Source organism: Nilaparvata lugens, chromosome 11 (assembly GCF_014356525.2).
Source record: "Nilaparvata lugens isolate BPH chromosome 11, ASM1435652v1, whole genome shotgun sequence".
NCBI classification, from domain to species: domain Eukaryota; kingdom Metazoa; phylum Arthropoda; class Insecta; order Hemiptera; family Delphacidae; genus Nilaparvata; species Nilaparvata lugens.
This window is the reverse complement of record NC_052514.1, coordinates 42048562-42069668: the sequence shown is the minus strand read 5'-3', so window position 1 is coordinate 42069668 and position 21107 is coordinate 42048562. Positions and strand designations below refer to the sequence as shown.

Here is a 21107-nt window from a genome sequence, read left to right as displayed (position 1 = left end):
AAAAAAGAAGATAAGAAGAATAGAAGTAGTAGTTAAGCACAGACCAGGTGTGAAGTTAATTTTTTTCAGCTTCACCAATAATTGAGCAGTAGTAAGAATTTGAACTTCAGAAATGCAAAGCTGTAACTTTACCATAACTTCACTGAAAAGAGCAACTTTTAACTGTCTGTGTTCATCGAAGGGGATGAATTGAGATTATTTGAAAAAATTGCTGACAGTTAATTGTGAATTTCGTTACTTTTGTAGCTTATACCTTCACCTAGTTTAATTGATATTACACAAACTAAGGCTTGTTTCAACACGTTTACTTGTCAGAGAATGGACAATAGAATACTTTGAAATCAGCACAATAACTACGGTACTCAAAATATTTGAAATGTATGAATTCAGGGTTATTTTCTTCAAATATTAATTCAAGGCGGAAAAACTCTAAATTTGTCACAATTTCTAGATGCAAACAATCTCTTACAAAATATAGATGGAAGCGTTGACCAAGTTTCACTTGGAATTCCACTGTAACTTTCAAGGTTTCGTTACTGTTTTTACTAGTAGTTCTGTGAACAGTAGACCTCACGCAGTATTCTCATCCACAAGTACCTGTTTGGAACTATAGACCTTATGGAAATACAGCAATAGACTGGCTTCTCCAACTAACATTGATTGAAAGATGCATTCTGTAGATGTTCGATGTTTTTGAACGGATAGTATTATAGTCTACTAAACAGCTGATTTATGATGAATAATTCTATATTCTGATTTTTTCTCTAATATTGGCGAATGGAGGAGGCTCTACAACTGTCTACAACGTTGATGGAAAGATACATTTTCAAGATGTTCGATGTTTTTGAACGGGTAGTATTAAGTCAACTGTCTTCAACTAACGTTGATTGAAAGATGCATTCTGAAGATGTTCGATGTTTCTGAACGGATAGTATTATAGTCTACTAAACAGCTGATTCATGATGAATAATTCTATAGTCTGATTTTTACTTTCCTTGCCCTATTACCATAAGTAAGAAAAGTATTGCTTTCCGAAAAAAATTAAGGTACCCCAATTTCTAAATTTCTATACGTTTCAAGGTCCCCTCAGTCCAAAAAAGTGGTTTTTGGGTATTGGCCTGTGTGTGTGTGTGTGTGTGTGTGTGTGTATGAGTGTATGTGCGTCTGTTTTCTCATCTCCCAATTAACAGAATAACTTGAAACTCGGAACTTAAGGTCCTTACAATATAAGGATCCGACACGAACAATTTCTATCAAATGCGATTCAAGATGGCGGCTAAAATGACGAAAATGTTGTCAAGAACAGGGTTTTTCGCGATTTTCTCGAAAACGGCTCCAACGATTTTGATTAAAGCTATACCTTAAATAGCCATCGATAAGCTCTATCAACTGCCACAAGTCCCATATCTGTGAAAATTTCAGGAGCTCCGCCCCATCTATGCAAAGTTTGATTTTAGATTCTCAATTATCAGGCTTCAGATACAATTTAAACAATAAATTCCGAGTGGAATAGATTGAGCATGAGAATTTCTACAATTATTGTTCTGTAACATTTTCTAAAATTCATCTAAAATTATAAATAAGCTCGAAATTCGAGAGAATGTGATTATCCAATTATGCAAACTGTTGGCAACTGTTGATTCTATTAAATGATTCACTATGAAGAGATAGCAGACCTGGTGTGTCTCCGGCGTTATTGCCCTGTCACCAGCTGGCTCTAATCTTTGAATACTAGACTTGAGATGCGCGGGAACACTAGCGTCAGGTAATCAATTTTCATAAAGGCAAGGAAAGTTGTGTGAGTGCGCCACACCAGATTTTTACTCCAATGTTGGCGTATGAAGGAGGCTCCTTCCTCCTTTCATATCATCCTTGAAATGCAACATTTCCAAAAACATTGTATATACGTCGACGCGCAATTAGAAAAGGACATGCAATATTATGTTAAAATATAGAACTATAATCTAGAGAGAGTACCTCTTCGAAACAGTTGTTGACTGGTAACTAAACTAATAATTTTGTCAGGTTGGCATTAAGTTGAATTGACTTTGTTAGGTTGGCACAAAGTTGTAGATTGAAATACATTCATCGCGGAAAAATTAATTGGGCACTGCTACTTCAATCAGAGCTATTCCTGGTAATATTATATTACTAGACGTCAGGCTCGCTTCGCCTGCCATATCCGTTTAACCAGACGTTTAGCCTGTACCCCCGACTGGGTCGTCCTAACATATGATAAAAATGCTCAAATGAAAAATGCAGGCGAGCGAAGCGAGCCGGCTGATCTCATTCTTGGACAATCCAGTCGGGGGTCCAGGGGGCGGAGCCCCCTGGCTAGACGATATGGCGAGCGAAGCGAGCCTGACGGCTAGTATATTATAAATGTACAGTCAAAGAATCAATAGAGTCTTGAGGTACTACTCGTATGTTACAAGACGAATGATACTATGATATTATAAGGTTCTATGATACAAGATTATTGTACATTTCTATTATTAATTAATGTCATATCAATGATGTTTCGTCTACGGAGATTCCGTAATATAATATGATATTGATTTCATGTTGTATTTTATGTCTTTTCAAGTGATTATTGATTGCGATAAAAAATAAGGGATGGAGGAATATTATTCTGATTCAAAACAAAGATATTATATGGGAACACGATTCACGTTTCTAAAGGTGCGTACAGATAAGCGCCGCGAACATAAGCAATTCAATTTTAATCTGCTGACTATATCTGTATTTCTACAGAAACGGTAAGATACAGATTTAAAAAGCTTGGCATCAGCTGATTAAAAGTGAATTGCTCGTGTTCGTGGCGCGTATATCTGTACGCACTTCAATATTCTCGAATTGTTTCATAGATACAGAAATCTCTACAGAAGTGATGCTTCTATTACTGTATTCAACATATACAATCTAGAAAAAATGTTCCGTTCATTTGATTCTCTCACATCATCAAAAAGAGGATAACAGATATGTTCTCAGTTTCAAAAATTATGGAAATCCATGAATTTTTCTTCTGTCGAGTGTTTATTGTGTTCAACATATACAAATCGTGTATGATAATTATACAAGTCGTGTATTCAACTTATACAAGAATTCTCCGTAGATTTGAAGCTCTCCTATCATGAAAATGAGGATAGCGAATGTTTTCAGCCCCAAAAATTATAGAAATTTATAAATTTTACTTTTGTCGAGTATTTATCGTGTACAACATTACAATTCGTTTATTCAACTCACACAAAATTTTCCGTTCTTCTGGAACTTTCCTTTCATCCAAATGAAGATAGCAAATGATGTTCTTAGTACTTCAAATTATAGAATTATTCTATAATTTGAAGTACTAAGAACATCATTTGCTATCTTCATTTGGATGAAAGGAAAGTTCCAGAAGAACGGAAAATTTTGTGTGAGTTGAATAAACGAATTGTAATGTTGTACACAATAAATACTCGACAAAAGTAAAATTTATAAATTTCTATAATTTTGGGGCTGAAAACATTCGGTATCCTCATTTTCATGATAGGAGAGCTTCAAATCTACGGAGAATTCTTGTATAAGTTGAATACACGACTTGTATAATTATCATACACGATTTGTATATGTTGAACACAATAATCTTGTATCATAGAACCTTATAATATCATAGTATCATTCGTCTTGTAACATACGAGTAGTACCTCAAGACTCTATTGATTCTTTGACTGTACATTTATAATATACTAGCCGTCAGGCTCGCTTCGCTCGCCATATCGTCTAGCCAGGGGGCTCCGCCCCCTGGACCCCCGACTGGATTGTCCAAGAATGAGATCAGCCGGCTCGCTTCGCTCGCCTGCATTTTTCATTTGAGCATTTTATCATATGTTAGGACGACCCAGTCGGGGGTACAGGCTAAACGTCTGGTTAAACGGATATGGCAGGCGAAGCGAGCCTGACGTCTAGTAATATAATATTACCAGGAATAGCTCTGATTGAAGTAGCAGTGCCCAATCAATTTTTCCGCGATGAATGTATTTCAATCTACAACTTTGTGCCAACCTAACAAAGTCAATTCAACTTAATGCCAACCTGACAAAATTATTAGTTTAGTTACCAGTCAACAACTGTTTCGAAGAGGTACTCTCTCTAGATTATAGTTCTATATTTTAACATAATATTGTATGGCCTTTTTTCAATTATAATTAAGGGAAAAAGAATAATATACATGCTAAAAGACGAACTTTGAATCCTCAAAAACCACTCTTAGAGTTAAAAATATTGCCAAAAGATTTCTTAGTGCGCCTCTAAAGGGCCAACTGAACATACCTACCAAATTTGAACGTTTTTTTGGTCCGGTAGATTTTTAGTTCTGCGAGTGAGTCAGTCAGTCAGTCAGTCAGTCAGCCAGTGAGTGCCATTTCGCTTTTATATATATAGACTACTCTATCAGTTCTTTAGAGATTTCTGTATCTATGAAACAATTCGAGAATATTGAAGTGCGTACAGATATACGCGCCACGAACACGAGCAATTCACTTTTAATCAGCTGATGCCAAGCTTTTTAAATCTGTATCTTACCGTTTCTGTAGAAATACAGATATAGTCAGCAGATTAAAATTGAATTGCTTATGTTCGCGGCGCTTATCTGTACGCACCTTTAGAAACGTGAATCGTGTTCCCATATAATATCTTTGTTTTGAATCAGAATAATATTCCTCCATCCCTTATTTTTTATCGCGATCAATAACACTTGAAAAGACATAAAATACAACATGAAATCAATATCATATCATACTACGGAATCTCCGTAGACGAAACATCATTGATATGACATTAATTAATAATAGGAATGTACAATAATCTTGTATCATAGAACCTTATAATATCATAGTATCATTCGTCTTGTAACATACGAGTAGTACCTCAAGACTCTATTGATTCTTTGACTGTACATTTATAATATACTAGCCGTCAGGCTCGCTTCGCTCGCCATATCCGTCTAGCCAGGGGGCTCCGCCCCCTGGACCCCCGACTGGATTGTCCAAGAATGAGATCAGCCGGCTCGCTTCGCTCGCCTGCATTTTTCATTTGAGCATTTTTATCATATGTTAGGACGACCCAGTCGGGGTACAGGCTAAACGTCTGGTTAAACGGATATGGCAGGCGAAGCGAGCCTGACGTCTAGTAATATAATATTACCAGGAATAGCTCTGATTGAAGTAGCAGTGCCCAATTAATTTTTCCGCGATGAATGTATTTCAATCTACAACTTTGTGCCAACCTAACAAAGTCAATTCAACTTGATGCCAACCTGACAAAATTATTAGTTTAGTTACCAGTTAACAACTGTTTCGAAGAGGTACTCTCTCTAGATTATAGTTCTATATTTTAACATGATATGGTATGGCCTTTTTTCAATTATAATTAAGGGAAAAAGAAGAATATACATGCTAAAAGACGAACTTTGAATCCTCAAAAACCACTCTTAGAGTTAAAAATATTGCCAAAAGATTTCTTAGTGCGCCTCTAAAGGGCCAACTGAACATACCTACCAAATTTGAACGTTTTTTTGGTCCGGTAGATTTTTAGTTCTGCGAGTGAGTCAGTCAGTCAGTCAGTCAGTCAGCCAGTGAGTGCCATTTCGCTTTTATATATATAGACTACTCTATCAGTTCTTTAGATTTGTAATATGCATAAATAACTACAAGCATTCCAAACTGTAAATCTATTTGAACGGTACCTCAGTTTGAAAATAATAGCCCCCATTTTTACGACAGTATCCTTGCGTCTCTCAGAAATGACTCAGTTTCTCATTGTTCTTTCCACAAAGTGGACTTGACCAAGTTACGGAGTCATAAAGATAAGGAAAAGGGAAGGAGAAAAGGCGGTGAAGGGAAGGAGGAGAGAAGGAGGAGAGAATGAGAAAAGAGTGAGTGGTGAAGAGGAAGAGATATAAGTGGTGGTGAAGGAGGATTAGAAGATGTATGTATAGATGATGAGGAAAAATGGGAAAGAAGGAGGTTTTTATGGTGAGGTTTGTGAGAGAGAAGGTTGGGGAGAAGAGGAAAGTGATAAAAGGAAGGGTGAAAAAGATGGACTTTGTTGAATGTAGAGATGATGAGAAAAGAGAAAATGGAAGAGGGGGTCTATTTGGTGAGGTTTGTAAGAGAGAAGGTTGAGGAAGAGAAAAATGAACGAAAGGGGGGTTGAGAAAGATGGACTTTGCTGAATGTAGAGATGATGAAGAAAGAGGAAATGGAAGAGAAGGAAGATAGACTTTGTTAACTTTAGAGGAGGTGGAAGTACCTTTTTCTGAAAAGAATTTTGTGGCGCTAAGGATGATTCTGTTTAGAAATTTACTATTGCAATGTGTTGGTGGAAGTGTTGTGAGTCGGCTTATTTTGAAATCCTAAATTTTTACTTTCCTTGCCCTATTACCATAGGTAAGGAAAGTATTGCTTTCCAAAAAAAACTAAGGTACCCTAATTTCATGTTTTCTATACGTTTCATTACTTTCCTTGCCCAGTTACCATAGGTAAGGAAAGTATTGCTTTCCGAAAAAAATCAAGGTACCCCAATTTCTAAATTTCTATACGTTTCAAGGTCCCCTGAGTCCGAAAAAAAGGTTTTTGGGTATTGGTCTGTATGTGTGTGTGTGGTGTGTGTGTGTGTGTGGTGTGTGTGTGTGTGTGTGTGTGTGTGTGTGTATGAGTGAATGCGCCTCTGTGTACACGATATCTCATCTCCCAGTAAACGGAATGACTTGAAATTTGGAACGTGTGGTCATTACACTATAAGGATCCGACACGATCAACTTCGATCAAATGCAATCCAAGATGGCGGCTAAAATGGCGAAAATGTTGTCAAAAACATTTGGGTTTTTCGCGATTTTCTCGAAAACGGCTCCAACGATTTTGATACAATTCATACCTGGAATAGTCATTGATAAACTCTATCAACTGCATCAAGTCCCATATCCCATCTGTAAAAATTTCAGGAGCTTCACCCCATCTATGCAAAGTTTGATTTTGGATTCTTAATTATCAGCCTTCATATACAATTTAAACGAAAAATTTCAAGTGGAAAAGATTGAGCATGAAAATCTCTAGAATTAATGTCCAGTAACATTTCCCCCTAAAAATGAAAAATAAGCTTGAAATCCGAGAAAATGTGATTAATTAATTGCAAACTGTTGGCAACTGTTGATTCTATTAAGTAGAGTAGTAGACGCGAGTACACTAGCGTCAGGTGATCAATTTTCATAACGGCAAGGAAAGTTGTGTGAGTGCACCACACCAGATTTTATTCCAAATTTTATCTCTTCTATCATCTTTGAAAAGATTACTTGATACATTACTTGATCCTAATTCCATTTCAATTATTATTGTTGTAGTAGGTGAAAAGTAGTATGTAATCTGATTTTGAATGACACTAGAATAACAACAGTTACCGTTGCATATCTTTGCAATCGAGAGCGAACGCTGTTCCACGCTTGCACGATGTGAAATGTGTCAGTTAACTTCTTCAACTGCGCATGCGCAATGTCACGACATAAAACATTGACGTTTGCACTGTTATGCACATGCGCAACCCGCATAAATCCATCTCGACATAAATGTGTACCGTATTATGTCAGTGGGCATTGACTAAGATATCAATTAAAACAAAACGTCAAAAGTCGGAATGCTAACTGGCAAGCAGAACTGGGAAACTGATCTGAAACTTGCACCAGGACTCACTAAACAAGAATACAAACTCAGAAACTGAACTGAATCTTGCACCAGAAATGACTGAAGAGGAATATAGAACTGAAAATCTTAACTGAAACTTGCACTACAACTAACGACAAGAATGAGTGTTGTAGGCTACAATAAAATAATTTTTCCTCCACCCACTGTCTAAAGTACTTACTTTACTCCCTGAAACATAATACTAAAGTGTCACTTTTTCGCTCTAGGTAGTAAAAAACAGAAAAACTCCCTAGGGAGTAAAAGTGACTCTATTTAAATAACATGGGGAGCATCTCTATTTTGAAACTTACATGTAAAGGTTAGAAGGTCCAAGCTCAGATGAGAAAGCATAATAGAGGTGTCTGTCATTGAGTCACACTGAATTCAATACCACAACCAGAAATTTGATTAACTCATGAAATATATGTTTGTATGATAATTATTATATTCTTATTATTAGTAGATGATAAAAATTTATACAATTTTTAAAATATTTTATTCTATTCAAAATACCAGCCAACAAATATTTTTGATCTGCAATTCAAATCTGAACCGCGTGATCTGGAGTCAGCCATTTTTGGTAGCTGCTCAGCTGCTATAATTGTTACAACTTTTGCCGATAGATAGCGCAATCGCCAGTGCCAATCAGACGACCGTTTTTAGATTTAGGTTATGTTGTTAGGAATCATTGTCACCATTACGTAAGTTATTAGAATGATTTTATTTGCAGTTTCTATAAAAAAATGTAGATGGAGGAAAAATGTTGTGTACATCACGAGCGAAAAATACTTTTCTCCCTCAGGAAAATTGCTGCCCTCGGCTTCGCCTCGGGCTTCAAACTTTTTCCCACAGGGAGAAAAAGTCGTACTTTTCACTCTAGATATACAAATAACTATTTCGCCCCACTTGGATGTAATGAGCTGGTTTTCGTGCGTCATATGGAGGCCGAAAATGATTGTTTTCTGACCAGGCCGGTAAAAGTTTTACGGCCCTAGGGCTGTAAAATAACCTTGAAGTCAGCTGATTCTGATTTGATGTGAACGTGTTTACAGAACATTTTTCTCTCCTGTCTCTCCTGCCTCTCCTATCTCTCTCTCCCTTCTCTCTACTCTCCATCACCCTGCACCATCAACCCTCTTCTCCTCACCTTCTGCACCCAACGAAGAGTCAAAAAATAATCGGCTAATTAAGAGAGCCATATTAGATACAGATGCAAGTAGATATAGCTACAGTAGATGCCTACAGTTGAACGGTGATCTGTTTTCAGCAGGTCAGCTCCGATCTCTTCTAATAACGAATATGGGTTGAGATCGGTTGAGTGAGTTATTGCGATGACAGGTTCGCTAAGTAAAGAAGCTGCAGAGATTTTGGGCGTGGTATACTATCTACATGTGAGTGGTGCTATTCATATAATATAGTACGTGAATGTAGTTCGCACGTATATAGTATGATCACAGAGAAAAGATAGCTTGAGAAAAGGTATCCCAAGATATCTCATGGTATAGGGCCAAGTTGATGTCCCTAATTTCACTGTTAATTCAAGCCGATAGTCCTAGTAGTTTATATTTTGAAGCTATGTTTCTTAAACTATATATTATTATAAACTGTATATTATTAAGCTTTGAGTTTTAGTATTGTTTTGTACTAGTAGTTCTGTGAACAGTAGACCTCACGCACTATTCTCATCCACAAGTACCAGATGTCAACTGTTTTAAATGTTGACAAACTCAGTTCACGTTTGAATTTGTATTTCATATGATATAATTCATGATGATCTTTGATGATCAGTTCCGTGATGATCTTTCTATCTGATGAAAATTATTTTTTAGAATCAAAAATATTATAATTTCTCCAGCGTTATTTAGTTCATTTGTTTATTTTCATTCACCTATTAAATTAGTTTTTTCGAATGTGAGAATATTGATACTGATGGGCACGCATCATAATATCATGACTGCAAAACAAAATATTGAAACCAAAGACCTTAAAGCTGCGATTAGACACAATTTATTTAAAAAATGTTAATAACTCAATCCTTTTAGATTATATTAGATTGAACATAACTTATCATACACATGATGAAAATATGTGTTTGTCAACTTCCGTTATAACCATTTTGTTAATAACTTTGGTGTAGACCCAGCTTGAAGATGCATACCTCTTCAATGTCTTTGATTGAAACTATAGACGTTATACAAATACAGTAATAGACTGGCTTCTCCACACATCTGTGTAATCACTTGTCAGCTGATTTATGATGAATAATTCTATAGTCTGATTTTTACTCTAATATTGGCGTATGAAGGAGGCTCCTTTTTCCTTTTATATTATTCTTGAAATGCAAAATTTCCAAAAACCTTGTATATACGTCGACGCGCAATTTGAAAAGGAACATACCTGTCAAATTGCATGAAAATCTATTACAGCATTTCACCGTAAATGCGCAACATATAAACATTTAAACATTAAGAGAAATGCCAAACCGTCGACTTGAATCTTAGACCTCACTTCGTTCGGTCAATTATTGTGTATGTCAGAATATGATACGAAGGTATGAAGTATGATGACAGTGAAAAGATAGCTTGAGAAGAAGTATCCCAAGATATCTATAACATCCCATGGTATAGGGCCAAGTTGATGTTCCAAATTCCACTGGTAATTCAAGCCGATAGTCCTAGTAGTTTATATCGTGAAGCTATATGTTTCTTTAACTTCATGGTAGTATAACTTAATTATTATCAATTGAATCTTTGTTTTTTTGTATTGTTTTCTTTCATGATGTATGTTCTGATTCTCATTTTACTTCTGATTGATTTTAAATCTGGGTAATAAGCTGATAGTATCTCATACTGTGCCGTTCTTACACTCTCACCCCAACAACACAGTAATAATAGACAGTATTTGATATATTTATCGGTTTGAGTTAAAAAAAATTCGGCTTGAAATTTGGAACATAGACGACCTATATCATGAGATATCTAATCATGCTATCTTTTCCCTATGACGATACTAGAAGTAAGCAGAACAGTAATAATTCACGATTGTCTTGACAACAGTAATTGGCTTGAATTAACAAAAAAATAAAAAAATGGTTTGAAGAAGCAGAAGAAGAAGAGCAAGAAGAAGAAGAAGAAGAAGAAGAGAAGAAGAAGAGAAGAAGAAGAAGAAGAAGAAGAAGAAGAAGAAGAGAAGAAGAAGAAGAGAAGAAGAAGAAGAAGAGGAAGATGATGAAGAAGAAGAAGAAGAAAATGAAGAAGAAGATGTTGGAGAAAGTATAAAGCGAAGATATGGCGTGAGAAAGATGGACAATTGAAAGAATAGAAGGAGATCAGGAGACAGAAAAATGAATCCACTTTGTAGTTTGTCAAGAATCGAGCATCAAAACCGATTGAAATCACATTTTTCAGGCTGATGTGAGTTAGTCCTTCGACAGCTTCTATTCTCTCATGATTTAACTCGAATACCAATCTTTTGAGAGCCTGCTTATTAGGAGTTGTAAGTTAGCCTCCGTTTTTGGGTAATTTAATCCGTCAACAACTGCTCACCTCGGATCAATCTTGTTAAATTCCATTCAATCTCCATAATATGCCAGAAAATTTGGATAATTACGATACTTGAAACCGTTTAGCATCGTTTAAGCATGCATTCTCATTCGTGTCATGGACGTTGATAAGATTATTAGACCTGGTCCTCTTTTATTCTTTGTTTCTTCCTTTTTTCCTGTTTTTGCTTTTTATGCACCCTCATCCTCCAGGCTCTTCCACAACGCTTCACCCTCCTCTTACTTCTCCTTTTCCTCCTCCTCCGCCTCTTCACCCTCATCCATCACCTCTTCCTTCTTCTCCAGCATCCCCCTCTACCGCCCACCATCAGCATCAACACCTCCTTCAACCCCTCATCATTCTCCTCCTCTTCCTCGCCCTCATACTCCTCCTTCTCCTTCTCAAAGTACTCAATCCTCTTCCTTCTCATACTCTTCCCCCTCCTCATCATCCACCCCTACCGCACGTCCTCTTCAAAGCCCTCCTTCTCTTTCTTATCACGCTCACTACATTCTCTTTTGTTTTTCATTCTCTACATGTTTTTCGGTCTTCGTTCAATGAGAATATTATCAAAGAGGTAATATTTAGCTCCTGGATGACTGTGATTATCTCTCAAATATTCTAATTACATGGTGATTGGGCCTGAAGATTGCAGCTAAATACACTCTAATTGCCTCATTAATAAAAATTGAGTTCTTGTTAAAAAGTAATCGAATTTTGCCACCGCTATGCTGTGAAAATTCTTTTTAGGTTAAGAAAATCATGCCTACCTTCTTGTTAAGTGAGAGAATTATTCCTTGTTAGGTATTTCTCAGGTGAATTCTTGTTAGCGGTTGGAAATATCCTCATATTAGAAACTATTTTTTGGGATTACGACTTCATTGAAGAATATTTCAGTAATCTAGATATTGAAAATGATTCTTCGCTCACAAGAAACTAAATATATTGTATAATTTCATAGTAAGTTAACACAAAAGAAGTTACCTGAATCGAAATACGTTTCCATTGTACAAACTAATATTAATGATTGATTTGAAACTCATTCATTATATTATAATTTTTGATGAGTCAGATAATTATAAATTCTTCTCATAATTTCAAAAAAATCACGTGTATTTCACAGATCTTATTCATGAGTTATTAATCGAGTTGGATAATAAAAGATCTCCAATGCTTTTATCACATTGAATTCTATTCGAGAATGGAAAGAACAGCGTGATTTCAGTTTGCTTCAAGTAATTTTTCAAACACATCTTTACTGATGTATTCTTAAATGGAAATGAATGGAATATATCATTGAATATCACAGTCTTAAATGGAAATTAATGGAATATATCATTGAATATCACAGTCTTAAATGAAAATTAATGGAATATATCATTGAATATCACAGTCTTAAATGAAAATTAATGGAATATATCATTGAATATCACAGTCTTGAATGAAAATGAATGGAATATATCATTGAATATCACAGTCTTAAATGAAAATTAATGGAATATATCATTGAATATAACAGTCTTAAATGGAAATTAATGGAATATATCATTGAATATCACAGTCTTAAATGGAAATTAATGGAATATATTATTGAATATCACAGACTTCAACTCAGCTCTATTCCAATTTCTATTCTATTTCTATTTCAATTACAAAATGATTCCGATCTGATCGATTGTTGTGTTTTCATTAGAACAAGCTCCTTAAATCAGAAGTGTTTAATCAATATTAGTGAAATAGTTCTTCGATTTGGAATCAGGATGATAGAAATTATACTCTGAAAAACAAGTTAAACTTGTATATTATACCAAATTATAATTGATAGCTTCGCACAGACAGTGTTATCAAATTAATTGAATAGAAGATTGAATGAAAACTTCTTATTTTATATATGAAAAGATGAAAATCTCGCACAATTTCACAAAGCTGAAATTTTGTCAAAGTCTCAACTTGACTTGTTCAGAGTATAGTTCATCTCATCTCGACAGTCTTGTTGCAATGGAAAAACTGCTCCAGAAGATCATATACTACAGCGATGAATTTGAAAATGTCATCACTAGAGCAATAAACTTATGAAACGGTTGTATATACACAGTTCAATTCAATTTTCAATTTGTACTGTTAATCTGATAGATTTCATAAGGAAGGCAAAAAATCGTACGTCCAAAAATCGATTTGTATGTACATTAGGTACTTGTGTTACTATACACACATTGATTCTTGGATGTTTGATTTTTGCCGTACTTTTGAAATCTATAAGAATAAACGGAAATTTGCAAACATTATCATCTGTTGGCTGAGTTATGTTCAATCTATAGAATATATTATTAAGGACAGCAAAAGTGTACGTCCAAAAATCAATGTGTGTGTAACTGGCTTAACATACTATAGTGAGGTCCACGTTATAATGGCAGTGAATAAAGATAGAAGAATAGCGTTTCCGATTCTCTGCATTAATTAATTAGAAGAAGAAGAAAGAAGAAAAAAATGCTTTACTGAACAGTATTTTCATACAATGCAATGAAATTTGTAACACACATTTACGGCTTGATACTTTTTGATCGTCAGCCGGAAAGTCGGTAAAATGGCATTAATTAATTATATTTCTACACTGTAAAAAAAATAATCGGCATCGTTGTGGACCTAGAAAAGGATAGTACCACCGGCTTTGTCGAATAATAGACAAGGATAGCAAAACCAAAGTTGATCAAATACTGTTATAACGTGGACCTCACTATAGAACTAGACTTACAGTTCTGCCTCATAATCAATCATGAGTATTTTAACCATTAAACTAGATTCGAGAGTTCAAATCTTCTTAAAAAATTTCACGTCTATGAAACTCACTGTTATCTTCATCTACTTTCATCCATTCTCAAGAAATTATCATATGTACGATGATGAATACCTACCATCAGTATATAAGTGATTGTAGTTCCAGGCTACACAAACAACGATTTTTGTTAGTACGATATTTTGCCGTTCTTATAAATTCTATTAGATTAAACAGATTATGCTTATCAAGTTCCGTTAAATCTGATAGAATTCATTGGGACGGCAAAATATCGTACGAACAGAAATCGATGTGTGTGTGTGCAGGGTTTTAGTAGGTAATGTACTTAATACATTAATCTTAAGTGAGAATATTATTGTATTTATAAATGATTCTTATGAAAGTTCTTAGCCAAGCACGCTACGATTATCTAACAACCAGCCGATACAGTCATTTTCTATTAATTCCTGTAATAGTCTGCTAGGAAATCATAGGGTAAGTTTTGAGTAAGAACTTACTTAAAAATTATTCATAATTACAGCCAAAACTTTCATTTCTACACCAGGTGGAAAATTCATTGATAAAACTTGTTAAAATTAATATTCTGCTTCGTGTTTGAACTATTATGATGACACTACAGTCTGATATGAGTCTGATATTTGGAAGAATTGAACGATTCATGCTTGAACTCAATGAATACTTATTTGAGAAGAGAATATTTGAAAAGACTTGAAGCAGAGAAAACTAGCTTGATTTGTCTGATTATTAATTTCTCATTCTCCTCATTCAAGAATAGCAAATTATGATTTCCCCAAATTATTATAGAATAATTCAACGTTCTTTTAAAGACACAGTATGTTTACATAATGTTTTTGAAGGGACGGATTCAAAGATCCAAATGTTCAGAGAGAGAGAGAGAGAGAGAACCTCACACGTCAACCGAAGCTTATTGTGTGTTAAGCTGTGTGTCTTGATAGTTCAAAAACAAATTATTGACGCAATTCGTCATGGATAGCAAAATAGATAAGTGATATTCTGCATTTGAGAAATTGGGTATTCCCTTCACTGATAGATAAATCGCTATACAAATGTCCTGTAGCAGAAAGCCACATACTCAAGAATAAAAAATCCTCACTTTAAAAAATTGAGCAGTTTGATGGAAAAAGGGCACTAAGAACTTGAGACCCTTTTCCCGTCAAAGTGCTTTTTGAATTCGCCGCCATTTTTTCTATAGGTCTACAAGATTTCATACCTCTATGTTTTTTCTGAACGATGTGACAACGATTTTAAGAAAGTAGTGTCAAGCGTTTGAGCGTGGTTTCTAGCAAAGACCTTAAAGATCTCTTCAAAGTTACTCAACATTTGGGACTTTTCTTGGTTACAAAAGTTATTCTGACATTGGTGGACACACTTCATCTCAGTTCCTGAAGACCCATTTTGATAGTGCTAATTTGTTTGAAAAAGTTGGTTAAGATTTTTGCTTTTTTTAAAAAAATTTTTTTTTCTCTATTGAAAGTTTATTCCATATCAATTGATAGGAATGAAGAATCTTAGTTGTGATCTACTTCATTTTGAACATTTCCTAGAAAAATCACTTTGATGGAAGAAGGGCCTCTGTTTGTAATGTTTTCTATCAAAATATTAAACAATGTAGGAAGTGATTGTCAGTTATTGTAGCACAATTACCAGACAAATTGAGCTTTTAAGTTCCATTTAACTGAAATACTAGCTGATAAACAAGATTATAGTTTCCTATAAATCACATTAAAATCTTCGACAGCATCTTTCTCAAAACATGATTTTTGCACATGGGCCCTTTTCCCATCAAACTTCTCAATTTCAAAGTTTCTCAATAGTTTAGAATGCAGGGAATGGTTCTACATCGAAAAACTAGAGTAAACACAAGTTCTATTACAAATTATTATTATTTACAACAAATTAAATAATGCACTCTCAGGTATCAGTCAAAATATATTACTGTTTTCTTAGGTCTACAATATTGAATAGTTTTTATCTCACTCACATATTAAGATGTTCCACAAATGTATTGTTCATGTATTTCCACGAAGTTTCCGTACGAACCAGGTGAAACAATTAATGCACTTTTCAAAAGTAAGTTAATCATTTGAAATGAATAATAATTCAGAATAACAAATTTAATGTGTTGTACACCTATATCATCGATCATGATGGAAGTAATGTATTTCTTGATCATCATAAGATCGTGTTTTCATTACAAGAAGCTCCTCAAGTCAGAAGTGTTCAATCAATGTTAGTAATATCTCAAGTAGAGTTCTTTGATTTGAAATCAGAATGATAATATCATAATCTGGAAAATCACATTAGACTTAGAGACTCTTATGATCAAATCATCAAGAATCAATTCCAAGAAAATAATCCACTTTTCAAAAACAGATAGATTTGAAAAAATTGGAAGATTTATGCTTGATCTCAATGAATACGACAATTTTAAAAAGCAGAACATGTAAAAAGACTAGAAGCTGTAAAAACTAGCTGCATTTTTTGGATAAATTCATTATCCTAATTATTTCAAAATAGCCAGAGAATCTGATTATTCCAGTTTATTATAAAGTGATGCACTGTTATTTGAATAACAGTATTCCACTTTCCCTTTCATAAATATTCTGAATCAGGTTGTAATGAAATTCAGCATCCAGGTACTGTATTCAATGAATGGAAATCTGATAACAGGAATTGACAACATATCAACAATATTGAACCTCCAAGTTATTAATATTTCATATGAAAATTTATTGAAGTTATTGGTGCGTTACTTTTATCAGAAGGGTTTGACTTTTGAAACCATACCGTGGTTAAATTCCTAGATAATTTATGTGCATGATTTTCACTTTTTCTGACACAATTCAAAAACTTCCAAATAGTTCGTCAAAAATTCTTATATTTTTGGAATTCATGTCCATGGAAGCAATAATCATAAATTAATTTATGCTCGTTTATCAGTGGATAAAATAGATTCAAGATGAATTAATTCATTTGTTCAATTAATTATCAATGGAATCATATTTAACGATAGATGCTCATGATCATGATTAATTGATCTTCTTGGATTGACATTTTGAAACATTTGTCGCGTCAACTGTTCATTACGTCACATAACCGTATATCAATAATCGTGGTACAACCCTACCTTACTGATCAATCTACCTCAGTTTTATCTAACTTTAGAAACTCAATCTATAATGTTAGGCTCAAACATCGTCACATAAACGTTCATAGTATCAAACTTCAGTAAGACAAGTTCACAATCCAACAACTAATATTCAATGATAAGGATACAATAACAGTAAGTGATATAAATACCGTGATCATGGTCCAAGCCACAACAATGTTCAAAGTATTCATTCATAATATTCCTGTAACATTTATTCACAGTCTATGATAACAGGCATCCAATTGTCACCAAAACGTTCTTAGTTTCAAATAACTAAGAGACAATCTAAATCAGTCCACGATAAGAGTAGCTCACACACAAAGTTGCAGGGATTCTCCTCTGAGGAATACAATCTTAAGAAGTCTGTGATAGCCCTGATCATGGTACAAATTACAAAAAGTTCGCAGTGTCATAATACATTCCTTGTTACAGTACAGAACAGAACAGAACAGGCTGACGTTCCTATCGCATTGTTCTCTATTCTATGATGGTATCGAAGATTTATATAGATAGGGCTAGTTGAAGGTTATTATCGTAGTATCAAACAACAGTGGAACATTTGTGCACGAAATAACAATTGATGCCAGTCTATGATAATTATATGGATTAGGATGATCGTATGCTAGCTGAACTCTGAAATGAGGCTGACGTCATCGAAAACATACGCCGCCTGTCCAAAGTCGTCGTCAGGCAGGGACAGACACGGATCCGTGACGACATCCGTGAAAAATGTCGGAAGCAAGCCGTGCGAATGGAAATCCGTGGTGATCGACAAATCCCCAACAGCTGATCCCAGAGTAGACGGCAGTAGGTTGTCTGAGAAATCCGAAGCGAGAGAGTGGTCACTAAGCGACGTAGGAGTGAGTGAGAGAGTGTAATCACCTGAATCAAGGTCCGATTCAGGTTCGGGATCGTTCAGGGCTTGAGTGAGGGCCGCTATGTACTTCATGGCTAACCTTAGGGTTGTTATTTTGGTCAGTTTTTCGCTAGGGTTGGTCTCGTGTGATAGGTGAGGTATGGCACGCCGTAACGACTCGAACGCTTCATTTATCTCTCTCATTCTAGATCTCTCTCTAGCGTTGGCTGTCTTCCTCCTGTATTTACTTAGGGGAGGCGGTTTCTGTTTTGTTCTCCTCTTCGTTCTCCCTCTAGGCCTCCAGTCAGGTGTCGCGTTGTCTTCGGTTATCGCCAATCCTGGTCTTACGGACGACCGAGGTCTCAACGAGTAGCTTTTCGCAACTCCGTTCAAAATCTCGTCTCCGACTGCCGATAAATTATCTTGATTGTTGTTGGGATCACACATATCCAGCGTCGTTTTCACGACCACTGCGTCTAGATCCAGTCCTCCCAGATCCATTTTTGGTAGCACTGTAACTAGTGTAGCCTTTCACACAGGGAAATCGTCTGTTCTACTCAAAAACATATCAACTCATACTTCTTGTTCCCGTTCTACATTGAAACATATGTAACTTCTCAAAGAGAGGAGACTGCTGTACGTCATCGAATTTCACATAACGCTATGAACTGATTTGAAATTGTAAATGTTTCAAAACGTGACGTAATTGAAATTGACATAGGAACAGATGCAACCTCACACACAGATTGACTGATAATCAGGATAAATCACAATACATCCCTGGGACTATTCGACGTTGAACGATATCAAATAGGAACAATTCTAGTCTCCCACACAGAGGCTTGCTATTCACCGATTTGTAGAAACAAATTCAGTCTTCCACATAGGGAATATATTTCGCAGAGCTTCCAAGCACTACCAGAGTCTGTGAAGAATATGAACTGTTCTATTTTATTGATTCTATGAAGATTTTCACACAAAGAGGCCTGACGTTCAGCGATTTGTAGAAACAAATTCAGTCTTCCACATAGAGAATTTATTTCGCACAGCTTCCAAGCATTATCAGAGTCTGTGAAGAATATAAACTGTTCTACAATATTGAGTCTATGAAGATATTCACACAAAGAGGCCTGATTTTCAGTGATTTGTAGAAACAAATTCAGTCTTCCACATAGATAATATATTTCGCAAAGCTTCTAAGCAATAACAGAGTCTGTGAAGAATATAAACTGTTCTACAATATTGAGTCTATGAAGATATAAAGAGGCCTGATGTTCAGAGATTTGTAGAAACAAATTCAGTCTTCCACATAGAACATATATTTCGTAGAGCTTCTACGTACGTCTGTGAAGAATGCGAACGGTTCTAGAGTCCTACGGTTCATGAAGATTCTTAGTCCTTGAATAAGTCGGTGATTTTGAAGTGGTATTAGAAATTATGTTTGGAATTTTTGGAGCACAGTTGAAATAAACTGAATTTGACACACATTTCATACCAACCTCCAGCCCATTGGATTAGATCACTATGATTCGAATCAGAGTTGATACAATATTCACAAGTTGTGAATTATTCTACAGATAAAAGTGAATTTCGAATCAATAACGTCAATTAAACAGCACTCACAGTATAGACCATACATTGTATGAGTTCTCACTATGGTAATTCTGTCCACTTCAACATTCAATGACACACTTTCATTTTCATTGATAATCAGTTGATCTATGGAAAATCATTCTAGATCTATAATAACAAATCATCCCAGCCAATGTTCCAGTTTCCGAACATATATCCGAATTTGGTCCAAAAAGTCACTTTGAGACATACATTATCTATGATAACAAATTAACGTAGCATTGATTTCAGTAGATGATATCCGAATCTGGTCCAAAAAGTCACTTTGAGACATGGATTATGTATGATAACAAGTTACTATATCATTGATTTCAGTAGATAATATCCGAATTTGGTCCAAAAAGTCACTTTGAGACATATATTATCTATGATTACAAATTATCGCAGCATGGATTTCATTAGATAATATCCCAATTTGGTTCAGTCACTTTGAGGAGCTATTGATTGAATCTGTCAGATTATCGTCCTCCAATAACCTCAAACTCTCTCACTAACACCGGAATCCCAGATGGGAGTTTTCTCCAACAAAACAAACAGTTACAATTATTTGGACAATCTCACTTTTGAAAGTTCTTGAAGAAGAGTTACGAAAATCTCTCGCAAAACTTGGAGATAAAGTTTTATACTGATAGCTCGAGTACCTGTTGTTCAACTGCTCTTGAAGATAACGTGATGATTAGGTTCTACGGAGTAAGGTATCAAAAGTCCAGAGTGAGGTTTCAAGATAAGACTGGCTGTGGTTGATAACCGTTTGACAACAGATTTGAAGATATTATTAGAAGATAGCTGATAACCACTTGTAGATAAAAGAGAAAAATCACAAGTGAAGATCACTGGAGGTAGATTTCTTGAAGAAGAGGTGTTTGTGCTTTGTACACTTTGATGATTTATGAGAATCTCTTGATAATAGTATCCTGAAGACCAGAGATAACTCGTGAGGTGTTAGTTGATAGGCTGTGTGATAGACTTTCAGATAACTTGAGTTGATCCCCGATTAAAGACTTTAACGACCGATAAGCACCGCGCACGTTGATCGGAGATTTTAACGGTGGTTAAGCAACCGTGACTGCTGACTGGAGACAGCTGATCAGCACAGCTCGGCTGTCAGCAACCGACTGGAGAGCAGCTTCTCCAGCTCCAGGTTCCAGCTCCAAAACAGCTTCCAGATTTCCCTCCCATTCAACTTACCCAGTCTCCACTCCACAAGTTTAGCCCCTCTCTCGTTTTCACACTGTTTCTCTCTCTTCTGTCTCCCGTTTATCAGCTTCCTTCGTCCTCCGTTACATCCATTCATACTCCTTTCTTCCTCTCCGATTTTTACTCTGTTTCTCTTTTGATAACTCTGTTCCTCTTATGTCTCCCGTTTATCAGCTTTCTTCGTCCTCCGTTACATCCA

The 21107-nt window shown here is 35.4% G+C and overlaps 1 protein-coding gene across 1 annotated transcript; it reads right to left on the bottom strand.

The window, feature by feature from the left end:
* Window positions 1–15936: 15936 nt before the first annotated feature.
* On the bottom strand, window positions 15937–20695 carry LOC111050472 (twist-related protein-like). The gene has a single exon (XM_022336807.2). It carries the CDS (start codon window positions 18578–18580, stop codon window positions 17846–17848), a length of 735 nt encoding a protein of 244 aa, XP_022192499.2. The 5' UTR covers window positions 18581–20695; the 3' UTR covers window positions 15937–17845.
* Window positions 20696–21107: the final 412 nt, after the last annotated feature.